This window comes from Mus musculus, chromosome 2, assembly GCF_000001635.26.
Source record: "Mus musculus strain C57BL/6J chromosome 2, GRCm38.p6 C57BL/6J".
In the NCBI taxonomy this organism is placed as follows: domain Eukaryota; kingdom Metazoa; phylum Chordata; class Mammalia; order Rodentia; family Muridae; genus Mus; species Mus musculus.
The window spans coordinates 180,498,295-180,515,362 of NC_000068.7; the positions used below are offsets into that span (position 1 = coordinate 180,498,295).

The 17,068-nt window shown below is 50.9% G+C and overlaps 1 protein-coding gene across 1 annotated transcript in view; it reads left to right on the top strand.

The window, feature by feature from the left end:
• The first annotated feature begins 1,681 nt into the window (after window positions 1-1,681).
• The window catches only part of Ntsr1 (neurotensin receptor 1), a 45,004-nt gene continuing 29,617 nt past the window's right edge, over window positions 1,682-17,068 (top strand). The window contains exon 1 of the mRNA NM_018766.2: window positions 1,682-2,837. Coding sequence (NP_061236.1) covers window positions 2,124-2,837 — 714 coding nt within the window. The 5' untranslated portion in view covers window positions 1,682-2,123. The remainder of the gene's footprint in view (window positions 2,838-17,068) is intronic.

The following is a 17,068-nucleotide window of genomic DNA, read 5'->3' on the forward strand; positions in this document are numbered from 1 at the left end:
CAGCTCCTGTTGCCAAACGGATATACTGCTGTGGTCACCGTCTAGGACCCTCCTCTGGGGAATCCCCTGATGGAGGAGGCCAGACGGCACTGTTGGTGGTTGAGTTTGGGTGAGACCAAGGACACCACAGGGGAGTGAGACATGGGATCATATATAGCCTAGTGCTACTACTTCCTAATCATGCAGGCCCTCCCCAGCCCTCCCCATGCTCATTAAGTTGGTGCACAGAATCTGTCGGAGAACAAATCTAGTCTCAAGCCCACCTTACCCGCAGTCAATGGGCAAGCAGCCACAACCCATCAGGGCAGGTTTCAAGTTCCCTTCCACAATGGAAGAAGCTGAGGCTTGCCCAAATATTAGAAGCCTGGTCAACCCCTACACCCTCAGCCTGCTGTACTGGCTTCTCTTAAGGGGACACAGTAGTTTCCTTTGGAAACCAAGTGTTTAAGCACTGCTTTTCATGTGTTAACATTCTGTGGAGGGCACCAGCTTTTGTGTGAGTAGGCACTGAAGCCTGAGGGTCGCTGGCTGCGCAGGGATCCCTGGTCTGGGTCAAAGCCTCACCCACTTCTCTCATTACCCTTTCTCTCCCCCACTCAGGACCCCTAGTTCCAGCGCAGCAGGTACAGCCAGCCAGGTCCATGCAGGGACGGCAATCCCTGAGCCTTCCTTCCCTCCTGCCCTGGGACTCTCCAGGATCCAGGGAGGAGTTTTCTGGAGGAAGAGGGCAGGAGAAAGGCTGAGAGAGCCAAGTGGGGAAATAGAGGCAAGGGCCCTGGGGCAAGCAAGATGGCAGCAAGCCTGGAAGCTCTGGCCAGGGCCCCTGCCAAAGAGGACAAGATGAAAAGACCTTTGTTCCCCGGGTCCCTGACTGGGGCAGGGTCCCCTGAGAAAAGCTGTGCTGGGCTGAGTGCACAGGCTTCAGGGTTTCCTGCAAGGACAGACGCAGCTCTGTGTCGCCCACAAACCTGCCCTTCCCCTCTGAAACGACAGGGCACCAGCTCTGAGAGTCACTGCTAGTGACCAAATCCAGGTGGCTACAGGAGGGCAGAAGGTCCCATCATACCCAAAGGCAGCTAAGACCGTGAGACTGCGTGGAGAGATGGGCTGCTCTAACTTCCTGCTCTATGCTTTCCTTCACCAGACCCTTCACAGGCTAGAGGGCCCCCCTGGGTGCTTCTGGCACCCCACAGGCACCCAGAAGGGAGGAGGTCGAGGCAGTTGTACAAAGGCCCTGACTTATCAGCAGGGTGCCGCCTCCTTCTCCGCCTTCCCCTCGAGTACACCCTCGTGTCACTAAGGGAGCTGAAGACGGCTACGGGGAGCTTTCTTTTTGGGGTGGGAGAAGTTGGGACCAACGATCGTGAAAGAAAGATCGTGCTGCCCAGGAGAGGTTGAAAGGAAAGATCCAATATCCCCTCATTCTCCCTCGCCTGGTAGGGAATTCTGCTTCCTGGGGTACTCATCCTAGCCCAGGTGGTCCCCGGGAGCGTGCAGGAGCAACCGTCAGCCAGTATCCGGGTGGGGAGGGGACAGTGGCTGTGGCGTCTCTGACTCTCCAACACCCACCCTCCTCCACTGCTGGGCGCGCCGCGCAGCCGCCAGCTCAGTGGAAGCGCGAGGAGCCCGGCAGGCTCCGGCGCAGCAGGAGGTGTGCGAAGTCGGGTGCGGGAAGAGCTCCAAGCAGAAGAGGGAGAACGAGGGTGAGCACGCTGGGCAGCCGTGCGTGCGCTCCTCTCTGCGCCACAGGCTCGCCCAACGAAGCACAAGCCAGCAGGGTCGCGGTCCTGAGGACATCGCTGCCACCCAGGAGTGCAGAGAACCAACCACAGAATCTGGAGGTCGGTAGCAGCCCCGATCTAGGCAGGCTCGGAGCCAGGGGGGGTGCCGAGGAAGAACCGGAAAGCAGATCCCAGACTCTGAAGGAGAAAGAAGAGTGGATCCCTGAGCCGGCACGTCTCGAGCCCCAGAGCTCCCAGGATCTCCTGGATAGCTGGCTTCGCCGCCGGACGGCACGCCCCCCTTAGCTTCCACACCCTCTCCTCTGAGCGCCTCCTCATCTGCCCCTGGAGGGACTTTCACCTTCAAAGGTGCAGGACAAAGCCGCATATCTGGCGCCCACCATGCACCTCAACAGCTCCGTGCAGCAGGGAGCCCCAAGTGAACCCGGTGCCCAGCCCTTCCCACATCCACAGTTCGGACTGGAGACGATGCTCCTGGCGCTCAGCTTGAGCAATGGTTCTGGCAATTCCTCAGAATCCATCCTGGAGCCCAACAGCAACCTGGACGTGAACACTGACATTTATTCCAAGGTGCTGGTGACCGCTGTATACCTGGCACTTTTTGTGGTGGGCACTGTGGGCAACTCGGTGACAGCCTTCACTCTAGCGCGGAAGAAGTCGCTGCAGAGCCTGCAGAGCACTGTGCATTACCACCTGGGTAGCCTGGCACTGTCTGACCTGCTCATCCTGCTGCTGGCCATGCCCGTGGAGCTGTACAACTTCATCTGGGTGCACCATCCCTGGGCCTTTGGGGATGCTGGCTGCCGTGGCTACTATTTCCTGCGAGATGCCTGCACCTATGCCACAGCCCTCAATGTAGCCAGCCTGAGTGTGGAGCGCTACTTGGCCATCTGCCATCCCTTCAAGGCCAAGACCCTCATGTCCCGCAGCCGCACCAAGAAATTCATCAGTGCCATATGGCTAGCCTCGGCGCTGCTGGCTGTACCCATGCTTTTCACCATGGGCCTGCAGAACCGCAGTGCCGATGGCCAGCACCCTGGTGGCCTGGTGTGCACACCCACGGTGGACACAGCCACCGTCAAGGTCGTCATCCAGGTAAGAACATCTAAAAGGGGACTCTCTGAGCTGTGGCACATTAGAGGGCACACCAGGGCAGCTGGTTTCCCGTCTGGCTGTTTCTTTCTATTGGAGCCACACAGAGACTTTTAGCAGTGTCACCTCAGAAGTCCCGGTGATTCAAGGCACCACCTGGGGAGAGACACAGCCGTGTTGCCTTGTGGAAAGAACTGTGCCTCAGAAGCACTTTATTCTTCTCCCTTGTCCCAAAGTAGGCCCCAGTGACATCATACTGAGCAACATATGGAGAGCGCTCAGCAAGGCTCCTCTTAGGAGGTTGGGAAGGGGCGGGGCATAGCCATCAACTCCTCCTCAACTTTTCACTCCCAGTTGCATGCCCCTCCCTGCTTCCTCCCCTCCTGTTGAAGGGGGCTTGAGCCCCAATCAGTGACTTCTGTTTACTGTAAGCCCGAGGATACTCTCAGGGAAGAAGGTTGCCATCAGCCATCAGGAATCCCTGACTTCCCAGGCTGAGTCCCCAAGGCCTTCTGGCTGCCTCTCCTGGACCCAAATCCAAGAGCTGGAGCTTTAATCTTGGAATTGTTCCCAGTTGAGTTACACTTTCCCTGTCTGTGAAGGGAGGTGATCAAAACATGGTCAGGAGGGCTCAGAGAGGGGTTTGCAGGCCCCCAGTCTGAAGCACTCCAGGCCCTTGCTGCTGTTAGTGCTGTTTCTGCAGAGCAATCTGAAGTGTCTTTGGTATGACGAGGTAAAGAAAAAAAGATTGGGATGATAGACTACAGTCCTCTGCGGTCTGAGCGTAGCACCAGGGGACCAGATGGGAGCCCTCCTCGGAAGTTACCAGCAGAGTAACTCAACATGGCAGAAAGCTCATCAGGAGCAGACCTTGAGGTGGGAAGGGGGCATCCACAGGGGCAGCCAGAGCAGAAGTGACATTTTAAGCCAGGCATGGTTGATTGTGCCAATACTCCAGAGGCTGAGGCAGGAGGATTACAAGTTTGAGGCAAGCTGGAAAGTAAGAACAACAACCAGGAAGGAGGCGGGGGGGGGGGGGGAGGGCAGGGGGAAGGAAGTTTAGAATAATTTCTTGGCTGTAGATCCTGGGCAACTGTAGAAATACAGGGAGGGTTCTCTTTCACCACAGGGTGGTCAAGAAAAGCAGCAAATGAGAGGATCTGGCTGAGGGCTCCTGCCATGTTAGAGGGTCCTCCAGGGAAGCTGGCTGTGCCATCTGTCTGTTTCTTTCTTCACCAAGCCATCTATAGACTCCCAGATCCTCACAGTGAGATTCTGTGGTCACATGGTATGTCCAGGCAACACCCAGACACCAGAAATGCTGGGTCAGTTGTAACCCACATTCCGATGCCAGGCAACTCAACAGTGCATCTCTGAGGTGGGCCATGGGGATAAGTGTCCCTGTGTGAGGTCCCCCCTGAGCTGCCACTCCTCAGGGGGACTGAGTCAGTGCCCAATGTTTCTAACAAGGTCCTCTGCATTTAGGCAAGTGCACATTCGTTGGGTGTTCCACGTGACAAGCAGTAGGATTCAAATGGCTCCTTGCTTCCTTTGAGGCAACAGGCTTCTTCCTCCAAGCTCCTGTCTTTGATGGGCTTTGTAGGAAAGGGGGCTTTCCAGTCCACACTGTTCCCAGCCCCTCCAGCTGTAGGGCCCGGGCCAGGGGCAAGCACAACTCATCCGCATCCGCTTGACAAAATCCTTTCTGAGATTCCTGCAGAACCCCTGTTGGAGCCCAGAACTGGATCCACATATGACAGGGTGTTTCCTCCCTCCCAACGCTCTCTTGCCTGGGGCTTGTCATTGCTTGGCAGCTTCCAGGTCCATTTGACAGGGTCCTGGTCACTGTCCATCAGCAATGCTTTTTGAGCACCCATCCTGGGCGAGGCTCCCCTCGGTAGCTGTCATAGCGCTGGCTGAGTGTTTACTAAGTGCCTACTGGTGGCCTCTGTGCCCCCGGAGAGCAGAGCTTCCGCTTTCCCTCAGAAGACACAGCCTTATTCTTGGAGCGACTGATTACAGCATGCTCTTCATCTACCTGGTGTTAACAGCTGACCAGGTCTCTCTGGCTGGGACCACAAGCTGTTCTGGGTATTTGATGAGACCATTCCTAGGGAGAGGCATGGGCCCTCTCACTCCTCCTAAACCTCTGCCTGCTATCTAAAGATGTGTTTTGTTCCTGAGCTCATTGGTTTTGCAGTGCCCACCAAGATGTCTGGGTCCATGAAGCAGATGAGCGTGGCTGCCTTCTGTCCTACTTGTGTCTCCAGTCAGGGCTGGCTATGCCATGTCTCCATCCTCATGGCCATATTTGGAAGTATTCAAGTGTTGGCCTCTTTCCAAAACAGGGACATCCCTCTGCCTTAGTGCCTTTTGTGAGGACTGCTACTCTGAACACTTTAAAGATTTCAATTCAAGCACTTGTAAACAGAAGTTATTTAAAAAATGAGCTGAGAGTTAGGTGGTAAACTTCTGAGCAACTGAGAACAGTTTAGAGGCTGAGTGTTTGGGGCATAGCAGGATAGGGTAGAACCAAGCAGGCAGTGGGAAAACAATAGATGAACCCTGATGCCCAGCTCCTCCTGAAGGCTCAAGGTCTGGCTCTGGTACCAATGGACAGGAGGAAGAACTGGAGACTTGGGGACTTCGCAGTGTCTGAGGGTTCCCCAGTACTGTACCTGAGCCACATGCGTCCCTGGCACCACCCAGGCCAGCTTCCTGCTCTGACCTTGGGTCTTACAGTACTCTGTTGCTAACCTTGGAGTTTGTGTTCCAGCTCAGATAGGTCCTGTGTTCTCATGTCCAGGTAGTATGCACTGATGGAAAGATACATGGAAAGACATGTGAGCCCAAGGGCTGTGCCCATCCTCCCCATCATCTGCTGAGCTACCCTTAAAGAGCCTCTTTTCCAATAAAAATGGAAGCATCCTTCTTGCAGTCAGACCCAACAGCAGCAGCAGCCCTGGATAAGGTACACACTCCCTCCCAGGGGCAGGAGAGGCTAACACAGGGAGAGGTGGTGCCCCAAGTCTACAGCAGATCAATAGCAAAGTGACTGACATGTTGAACAGCCTCTGGGCATGACTAAGGAAGGGGGAACATTGGTTTTAATAGAGTTTACAGAAACACCATCTGGGGGAAAGGTCGCAGGTATGTGTAAGGGAATATTGAATATTGACCTCCTTGATATATGCTTGCAGTGTTTAACAGTCAAAGTTTGATTTTTTTAAAGTTACTGTGTGTGCGTGAGCACAATCACACAGACACTCAGGTGAAGGTACATGCGTGTGGAGTTCAGTTCCCTCCTTCTTCTGTGGATCCAGGTGTCAAATACAGCTTGTCGTGTTTCTCAGGGAGAATTTTCACCATCCTGATAACTGAAGTTTTTATTTCATTTTATTTTATTTATTTTTAACTCGTGTGTGTGTGTATGTGTGTGTGTGTGTGTGAGAGAGAGAGAGAGAGAGAGAGAGAGAGAGATTGGAATTGTGTGTGTGTGTGTGTGTGTGTGTGTGTGTGTGTGTGTGTGTGTGTAGCCATACTCTCTGGGGCTGGAGTTTCAGAGCTGTGAGCTGCCTCATATAGGTGCTAGGAACCAAATTCCAGTCCTCTGGAAGAGGAAACCACCGAGCCATCTCTCCAGACCCTGATCAAAGTTTTTAAAAGCACAACATGGTATATATTCCTGGGCATAGTGGTGCATGTTTGTAATCTCAACTCTCAGGAGGCAGAGACAAGGATATATATATATATATATATATATATATATATATATATATTCAGACCCTGACAGAGAGGGCCCAGGGTGGGGTGGGGTGGAACTTGGCTTATGAAATCTGGCATCCAGATGGTAGGTCATGATTGAACATAATGGCCGAGACTGTAAAGCTTTGAGGAGTAAGGAAGACTGAGATAGTCTTCCAGGACTCACCTCACCTTGGGAACAGGGTGATCTGGCCTTGTGGCTGGCCTGGCCTGGCCTAGCAAGATAGGACATGAAGGATGGGGACCTGCAGGCAATTCAGGTGGGGTCGGCACTGGGACCTTGCTTCTTGGAAAGCAACAGCGGCAGGACCACCTATTCATACCAATCAGACCCGGGAGAGCCAGAGCCCCAGGCACTTGTTCAATGTATCCAGCAGACTGCTGGTGCTTCTTCTGGGGATTTAGCGTCTGTGAGATGGGTGAAGAGGAGGGAACATGGGGGCCCAGGGTTGGCACGAGTCCTGGAGGAAGAGCCTCTCCACAGGCGCTCAGGGGGCTGTCCAGGTAGCTCCTATAGTAGCCAAGCACTGGGCTCCCAGGTCTCACCCTCAGAATGATACTTCCTGAAGAGTCATCTGCAGCCCTGTGGTGCCAAGGGCACAGGGGGTTGTCCTCTGAGCAGAGCCTTGTGTCATCATCTTGATATGTTGTACTGGGAGGCAGAGACTCTGGCTGATCAAGTCTGATAATATGACAGAGATGCCCCCACGGTCACATGCAAATAGTGGGCCAGGCTGGCATGGAGGCTCTGTCAGTACTCTGGACCATGCACCAATGTTGGAGGCCTGTCCATCTGCATTTCCCAACCCATGATTATACAACCTTGCAGGATTTTCTGGCTGCTTGTCTTTAAAGGAAGGAGAGATTCTCAAACCCTTCCCTCCCCAAGTTGCTATCAGTCAGTGTTTTAGCACAGCCTTCAGAAGTAAGCTAGAACAGGACAGGCTGTTGATCAGTGTCTTAGTTAGAGTTTTACTGCTGTGAAGAGACACCATGACCAAGGCAACTCTTATAAGGACAGCCTTTATTTGGAGCTGACTTTCAGGTTCAGAGGTTCAGTCCATTACCATCAAGACAGGAGCATGGCAGCATCCAGGCAGGCATGGTGCAGGAGGAGAGTTTTACATCTTCATCTGAAGGCTGCTAGCAGAATACTGGCTTCTAGGCAGCTAGGATGAGGGATTTAAGCCCATGCCCACAGTGACACACCTATTCCAACAAGGCCATACCTTCTAATAGTGTCACTCCCTGGACTGAGCATATACAAACCATCACAGTCAGACTGGCCAAGTTGAAACTACCCTCTTCAACCCAGACACCTGTGCCAGGGCTGGTTTAGATGGTAAATTAGCAGAGATTCCCAAAGCCTGAGCCATCACTTAGGAATGGACAGTTTGGGGGCCACCCCAGAGCAGCAGTTCAGAGCTGGGTTCAAATCTCAGCTCTATAGATGTTCCGCCACAAGACGCAGGACACAGCTTCCTCACCTGCCAACCATTGATGAGTTAATTCATATTAGATGCTTGCAACTGCCAGAGCCTGGAGGCGCTCTCAATTCACAACCTGCAGGATTCCTTCCACTCCAGGGAACAACAAAGAATCTTCGGCAGGCAGGCAAGGCCTCTTTGTAGAACAGCAGAGCACAAGACACTATTACCCCAGACTGCTTTCTTTCCCAGAGCCTTAGAGCGCTTCCATCATCCATCTTTGACACCCCTACACTTTGCAGGACACCAGGTCAGGGGCACTGCCAGCTGGCCAGCACCTGACCACCTCCTTTGAGAGGTACTTGCTGCCTGAGGCAGAGTCCAGGACAGGTCTCTCCAACATTCTGAGAGTGTGGAGGCTTTACGATCAGGGATACAGCTTGGTAGGTCAAAGGTCTCTCATAGGCTCCCAGAGAGTCGTGTGCAGCATCAGGAAAGAGGCTCTGGGACAGACCTATGCTGCATGAGCTGGAGGAACTGGGAGAGAGCTGGGGCGGCTGGAGCCATGAGCATTAGTGGACAGACGACAGTGTGGCTTTTACGCCAGGAAATGAACAGCACCAAGCTTCCCAGCAGAACCATATGGAGGCGTAATGTTTTAAGAGTACAGATCTGTCTTTCTGCCTTTCAGGAAACAATGTAGGGATAGTGAGAGCCGTGAGGAAGCAGCTGACTTATTCCATTACTCCAGAAGAGTGGCTTAGACTGGGGCCAGGAGGGAGCAAACAGAGACCTGACGCCGGATCCCTCCCTCTCTCCCTCCCTCCCACCCTTCCTCCTGGCCCTCTCCTCCTCTCCCTCTTTTCTTCTCTCTCCCCACCCCCCTGCTCCTGCCCCACATCAACATGGTTTAAAAGCACTGGCAGCTCTTCCGGAGGGCCAGGGTTCAATTCCCAGCACCCACATGGCAGCTCACCACTGTCTGTCACTCAGTCCTAAGGCATCTGACATGGCCCCTGGTCTCCTTGGGTACTGCATGCTTGTAGCTCGTAGGTATACACTCAGGGAAATGCTCACACACATAACACTTCCAGTTTCCCTGAGTTTCTCTATTGTGTCTTTAATTTAATTTATATTAAGGTTTTCATTTCCTAAGTCTGTTTCCTTTGAGTTTAATTTGTTCTTGTTCAGTCCTGGGCTGACTGAGTGCTTTTCTTGTTTTGTTTTTCTGAGATAGGGTCTCCCTCTGTAACCCAGGCTGACCTTGAGTTTGCAACAATCCTCCTGCTTTAACCTGGGATTACAGTGTAAATACAACATGCTCAGTTTATTAGTCTAGATTTCTTATGGTGAAGACTTAGATTATTGGTTTAAGAATGTTGTTTTGTTGTTGTTGTTGTCGTCGTTGTCGTCGTCGTTGTTGTTGTTACTGGGGCAGGGCTTTTCTATGTAGTCCTGGCTGTCCTGGAACTTAACTCCCCAATGTTAGGTTAAAGGCGTAAGCCACAAAGCCCAGCACGAACTTCATTATTTATTGTACAAACAATTAATTCTCCAAAATTCCTCCTACGTTCTGCTTTAGTGACATCTTAATTTTTTTTTCGAGAATGTATCCTTTCTTGTTCAAATATTTTCTTATTCCACTCATGGGTTGTTTAGAAGTGTTTCTACTTCCTAGATGCTTGGATATCTCTCCTGGATCTGTTGTGCTATATCCATTTCTAACCCAACCCTTTTTGTCTTTGAAGGATATGCAAATGATATAAATTTGTGATATTTATATCACAGGATATAAATTTAGTTTGTTAGAGACTGCTTTATACCCAAGATAATAGATTGCACTGGTGGATATTGCACAGGACAGTAGCAGAAAGTTCTGTTGCCAATGGCAGATTATTCTGTAAGGGCCGATGGGTGTCACTGGCCTGGTCCTGTAATACAGTCATTTTCTTTTATGAGCCCTTATCTTCCTGTTCATTGCAGACAGTTCTGTACCTCAGACAATGTGGTCACAATGCTGGCTTTTTTGTTGTTGTTTTTGTCTTGACCTAAGATCTTACTGAATAGCCCAAGCTGTCCCCAAATGAGCATACGCCTGCCCCAGCGTCTCACATGTTGGGATAATGGATAGATACCAGCATGCCTGCCCCACTGCCTGTTAAAACCTTGGCCTTTGCTTCTTTTGGGTCATCCCTTTAGGTTCCGCTGTGATCACCAGATGATACAGGGGAAATCAAGGTCCCCTCTTTGGATTCTTAGTCTCACGAACAAAAGAATTTAAGAATGGATTCAGATTCAGATACAAGCTCAAGGCTAATCCCATTAAAGTCTAAAGAGAAAAACTCCCAGGGCAGGCCCAGTGTCAATCTCAGAAGCTGCCGGGAGAAAAATGGAGGGGGAAAAGCCATTTAAGCCTTCAGGGGAGTCAGAAAAGTAGCAGACACATAGCTCTGTGTGTGTGTGTGTGTGTGTGTGCGTGTGCGTGTGCGTGTGCGTGTGCGTGTGCGTGTGCGTGTGCGTGTGCGTGTGTGTGTGTGAGGGTAGCTTTGGTTCTGGCCAGCATCCAAAACAGGCAGAAAAGGGGGGGGGGGGCTGGGAGGGATTATTTCTGATTCAAGCTGCTTCAGGAAAGTGAGCCCATACAGCTGGATCTCACGGTGGTTTGTGGGGTCCGTGCACTGGGGAATTCTGGAAATGAAAATGACAGTATCTCTCTAAAGGGAAGATTGTTCCCTCTATCCCTGTAGCATAGTTTAAGGAGAGCCTACCTTCCTAATGGCAGTCCCTTGGACAGGCGATTGATCAGGCCCCTCAGGAATTTTAGGTATTCACTCAGGCCAGAGATTCCAAACCTGTGGCCCGAAGGAGTCAGTTTTGCTGTTGTTGTTGTTGTTTGTTTTCTTAATGGGCCTTCACTGTGACGTAACAATCCCATGGATGGGTCTAATGATTGTCTTTTCCTTGGGGGAGAGTGGTATTCCTGGATCTTTCAGTAGTAACTTTAGATTGTTTCCTGAGCATTTTTAACTTTGCTGTGGTGTTTTGGATTATGTTAATACCCTGGAGAATGCTGGTATTTTCTTGAGGTGGGCAGCCAGTCCAGTGTGAGCTGCACCTTCAGTTATACCATCTGTTGATGATGGCGCTGACATCAGCTCTGTCACTAAGTCCCCACTTCTTCCCTGTATACTCAGCTTGGTCCTGGCTCATGGCTGTGGCTCAGTTCTCAAATCCTTTATTGTGTGTTACATGCATGTACCATTTGAAGACAGTCCCAGGACTCATGATGGGTCAGACATAGATTCTGGTCAGTCTGTTTCTATCTCCTCTCAGATTTCCTCGCATGATCCTCAGTTTCTGGGGCTTCTTTTCTCCATCCTGTATCCAGGTAAGACAGAGTCTTCTGTTTGGTCACGTCTCTATTTGGTGCTGTGGTAAATGTCTAGAAGGGCTGTCTCTGCACCTCCCTAAGCTTTCAGAATCTAGTAAAGAGAGGCCTGTGATGAGGTCCATATATGCCTCCCACTTCTACCTTGGTCTACCTTGGGGTCTGCTCCAAGTGACACGTCTTCTTGTCAGTGGGTCACCTTTTCCTATTTCTCTGTGTATTTGATTGTTTTAAAATTGATGATAAATACTGTAAATGACACATTACAGCTATACACACATACACACACACACACACACACTATATATATATATATATATATATATATATATATATATATGCCTTCAATGTTACTGTAACAATTCCATGGATGATGGATCTAATGATCGTCTTTTCCTTTAGATCTTTCAACAGTAACTTTAGATTGTTTCATGTGTGTGTGTGTGTGTGTGTGTGTGTGTGTGTGTGTGTGTGTATTGTTAGGGTAAGGTCTGAGTGGGTATTCCTCTGTTGAAAGATCAGTGTGATAATAGCCTCTCCCCTCTGGTTTTACTCTCTAAGGAGTCTTCCATGTTCTGTCTGCACCTAGCCCTACACAAAGCACAGAACCCACAGAGAAGCCCTGTGTGGATTCACAGCCCAATCCCTGAACTCAACCTTGTCAGCTTAAGGACCTAGCTTGACAAAGGCCTCGGTTCCCAAAGACTCCATCTCAAAAGTGTCCCCAAACAGTGGACTGGTGACGAGCCTGTGGTGCTGGGAGTGGCCCACAGCCTGTCAGAACATGGGGCCTAAGCACCTGGTAATGGTTTATGGGTGTTTATAGCAGCAGATCTTGTCCAGTACCTCAAATGAAAGCCTTTTCCAGACTTTAAACACTGCCTACATAGACAAATATCCCAGGCAGCTAAGATGCAAAACTTTGGCTTGAAGGAATTACTACAGCAGTGTTGTAAGGCGGGCATAACAAAGGGGCTTAGCCAACAAATGTTCAGCGACTCTTACACTACGGCTTATAAAAGGAGTAGGATTGTTTGGATTTCAGCATGTTTAGCCAGTTGTCTGTGAAAAGGTGAATTTATTGTAAATTCCTGTAACTCTCCTTTGGTGTATTTAAAGGTTAAGAGCATTCTTGGGAGAACTTTGTTCTTGTAACTCAAAATCAGTTCTTCTCTTTAAAGATGCTACACTTCCAGCCCCTCAAGGTTCAGAGAGCCCTGGAGCTGTTTGGAAATAATCTCTCCCTGGGAACTGTTAGGACTAAATGCTTACAGCCAGCCATCAGTCCAGCGCATAGTTTCCAAGAGTTCAGTAGACCCACACATCCCCAGCTCCTGAGAGTCTGTGAGAACACTGCAAAGCACATCTGGGTCATGTCATTTGGGAAGCTGTGGACCCGATATCCGGGCCTTCGAGCTGGTCTGGATCCAGGTGGGACTAGCTCATTTATAAACCTGTCTGCTGCAGGCAGGATCTACACAGTAGGAAGGAACTGTCCAGGGTCAGATTTATTGCCTTGGGGAGAAGAGAAGCCATCCCATCTGGCGATAGCCCTCTAGAACCTGCCTCTGGGACCCTGGGTCCAACTCATTGCAGGACCACAGCTGGTGGCCTCTGCCAGTTGTTGCCTTTGAAAACACAAAACAAGGTGGGCAGGACTCTTCCCACCCTCAGGATCCTCAGGCTCAGCTACCTGAAATTTCCTTGTCTGGGCTGCCCTCAGTCTGAGAGCTCTGTCATTGCCTCATAATCTCCTGTTCTACCCAATAACCCTGGGGCCTAGCACCACTCTCAGGAAAAGCATTCGGAATGCTATGAAGCCAGCTTTGAAGGCCATTCCACTCCTGCATGGTGCCCAGGGGAGTACTCCTATGTCGGGAGTAAGACACCAGTGTCCCTTAGCTGAAAGACAAGGAAAAATTAAGGAAGAAGCCTAAAGCGGGGGTGGGGTGGGGTGGAGTGAGGGCTAGCCATAGTCTCTGTGTGTCAGCTGGTGTGCGTTTGGAGACAGGAACAGAATGACCATCCTGAAAGCCTCCTCTGTCTCTGCAGACCTCAAACAAGTTTGAGACCCCAGATTTTGCCTAACTTCAGAATCCATTTTGTTGAGGTAGACTGTACTCCTAAAGGGACTTCCCTTGTTAGGGTTGGACTAAATTCCAAGATGTGAAGTTGGTGATGTGCCTCGTACCAGATTCTGATTTGGAGCCCTGCCCTACTGATCCAAGCAGAGGAGGACTGTCTGGCCTCTGCACCTTAGAGGCTCCCACATCACTCAGATGCTGGAGCAGTAATCTGGGGTCACCAGGGTCGCACCCCTAGCAGAAGAAAGCATTTCTGGAACAGCTTAGCACCCCTAGGGTCCCCAGGCTGTCAAATGCGCCTGTACACTGGAAGCAGGTAATTGCAGGGCTCTTAGGCACGTTAGCGCCTGTTAAACTTCCTGCAATTAATTTTCCTGACAGCTTGTTTAAAAGGAGCCGTCTAATGTATTAAAAATACCTGTGTTTGTGGCAGATCATCCAGGCAGTGCTCATAGAGCTTCTAAAGAAAGTCGCCAGGGGTAGATGCCCACATTTTAAACTGCTCTAACCTCAAACTAGACTGTGCCTGCTGTGAGAGGCCTGGAGCCTCCGAGAGTCTCTAGAGCATGCCTGAGACCTGCGGCTGTCATAACCCAGGGCTTGACCACACTGCTGACTCACAGCTGTGGGATATATTCTCTCCTCGTCCCAAAGACCGGAGGTCAAGTTCCAGGGTGTCTCTCAGGCCCATGTTTCTTTCGGGGACTTTAGGAGGTTCCTTCCTTTTCTTCCAGGAATGATGGACTCAAGTGTCCCTGGCTCACAGCCACATCCCTTCCGTCTTGGCTTGGTCTTCACATCCCCTTCTTCTCTGAATATCTGCTCTCTAGCAACATTTGTCATGAGATTTAGGGCCCACCCTGAGCCAGGACAATTGCATCTCAAATCTGATTATATCTGCACAGACAAGTACAACTATAGTCACGTGTGCACACACACACACACACACACACACACAGCCACCATCATGTTATCTCAGTATACCTTAAAGAGAGAGGCAGAGACTGGATTCCAGGTCTGATCTTGCTGGTTCCAGGGCACACCCACTGCTGATCCTGGAGCTATGCCTAACCAGTATACACAGGGGAACCTTCAAAACAGGAAAAGAAAAACAAACTAGAAGGCTCCGGATGCAACCTCAGAAATTCCCACCCCAGTCCACAAATGTTGAAGATGACTCCTAAGGCTAGCAAGACAGGGCCTCAAGCTGCGCTTCTTTCTAGACTACCTTGCCAGGGCAAGTTGGGACACAGGGAGGACAAGCTGTAAACCCTTCTCATACAGTCTCTGCCTTCTGGGTGACCACTTGGCTGGAACAGCCCCGTTATCTTCTGTTTTGCTGCATCCTATGCTGAGATGTTAACCACAGCTGTTATTCTCTCTGGGCTCCTGGATAAATGCCAGCGAGGCCCCCAGGAGAAGGCAGACGGGCTCCTCACTTGGCTGCATCTTCCCCAATGGTATCTGTACTGACTCCCCATAGCTGCCTCTGGATCCCATCACTACCCACACCTCTCACTGGCCTGGGATGGAAAGGGCCCCTCCACTTGACCAGCTTACCTTATCTGTCTGGCTTTTCTAGTTGCCAGGGGGAATGTGCTAGCTAATTTCAGCAGAATCCTGTCCACGGTATAACAAAAGCAGACACAGATTGGTCCTGGTCACAGCACAGAGGGTTGTCACCGCCACAGCATCCGTAGCTTGAGTCCTACCTATTGGCTCCTGCTGTCTTGCAACTTGAATCATGTCCCAAAGAATCTCTGCTAGGGCCCAGGTCAGTGAAGGTAACACTATGAGGACAATGAAGGCCAGCAGTGCTGGACATTACTAGGCTCAGTTTCCAATGGAAGAAAGAAATGATGCTCGTTTGTCGTAGGGCTGCTCGGCTTCAGGGTGTCCTCAGACACAGGCTAGAGAGCCAGGCTCTAGGAAGATGTGGCAGGGCTCTGGTCAAGAGGCTGGACGCTCTTCCTTGCATACCTGAATCCAGTTCTGTCTGCCTCCTGGGCCTTGTGGCTCCCCAAGAGACTCATTGCCCTGTTCCTGTTGTGGGGCAGTACTAAAACAAGTTCTGAGTGGTATAAAATAGGCCTACCCAACCCACCTGTCGGCCTGGGACCTGACCTGGACCATTGCAACATTATCCCACAGACAGTGAATGGCTGTGATTGACACCAGAAAACATTTCAACCCTTCCCGTGGCCTCCCACTGGGTTTTAATGGCTTTCTTCCTTGACCTTTGTAACTAATTCACAACACAAATGGACATCCTGGTGGGCCCTCTGATCCTGGCCCAAATTGTCAGCAGGGTTGCCTTGTAAGCAGTCAAATCTCAAGCACAAGGCTACATAGCAAGACCCTGTCTCAAAAATCAAAATTAAGACAAAATCTGAGCACAGAAAGTGGAGGGAATAAAGCCAGGAGGCTCCACGGAGGCGTGGGTCCTCAGGAGTCTGTGAAGCAGATTCCTGCTGCAGGAGCTGCTCCAGTTCGTTCCTCCTGCTCTAAAAAGGGTCCTGTCAGAGTTTCAAGTGAGGAGGACAGATGTTTAAGAAAGAACCAGGAGATGTGCCCATGGGGCCCAGCTCTACTCTCCCTGGGCGATGGACGCCACGCTAGCAGCCTGCCTGCAGTTTCCCAGAAACCTGTAGGCCTGCTGCTCCCCTCAGAAGCGTCCAGGCTTTCCTCATTACTTTGCTGTTTGGGGGTCAAGCAGTGCCGTTCTGCACAAATAGTGGGGTGCTCCCTGCTGCCCTTTTTTGATGGTATGGTACAGACCATCAAAACATGCTTCTAGGCCCAGCTGCACTAGCCCATCAGGACTGGGGCTGTTGGAAACAAATCACTGTTTCTGTGGACCTGTCTGTTTCTCTGAGTCTGTCAGGAAACTGGGCCTCTTAGGAAACAAGTGGGTTCAAGTACCAGAGTTTGGCAAGTAGTGAACTTTGGAAATAAACAGGGCTATCGCTGCCTGGATCCATAGTCCTCCTTCCTGAGAGACAAGGACCAGCCAGCAGCCAGGTCTAATGCCTGCTCTCCTGGTGAAGCTGCTGAGCAGTAGCTGAGCCTCTAATCCCGCATTGCAGTGACCATGTATGTTCCCTCCTCAGCTGCTTCTGTGCACGCATCCTGAGGGTCTCATGAGGATATAGGACTACCTCAACTGAGGGATATTGGGGTCTGGATAGTAGGAAGAGGTGGAAGCCTGAGCTGAAGGGAGAGAAGCAATGCCTTAAGGGATGCAATGATCCCTCCCAGCATCTGATCCATGATCCGATAATATCCCAGCATCTGATCCATGATCAATAATGATCCCAGCATCTGATCCATGATCAATAATGATCCCAGCATCTGATCCATGATCCGATAATAATCACAGCATCTGATCCATGATCAATAATGATCCCAGTGTCTGCCCCACCCCCACCCCCAGCTGCTCAGAAGGACCCCAGGCTTCCCTCCTCCTCTGCCGTGTGTTTAATGCACTCATGAGCTTAAATCCATTGAATGAACAAATAGAAATCACTCTGTGAGCAAGAAAGCCTCCTCTCCAACATTCACCAGCCTTGG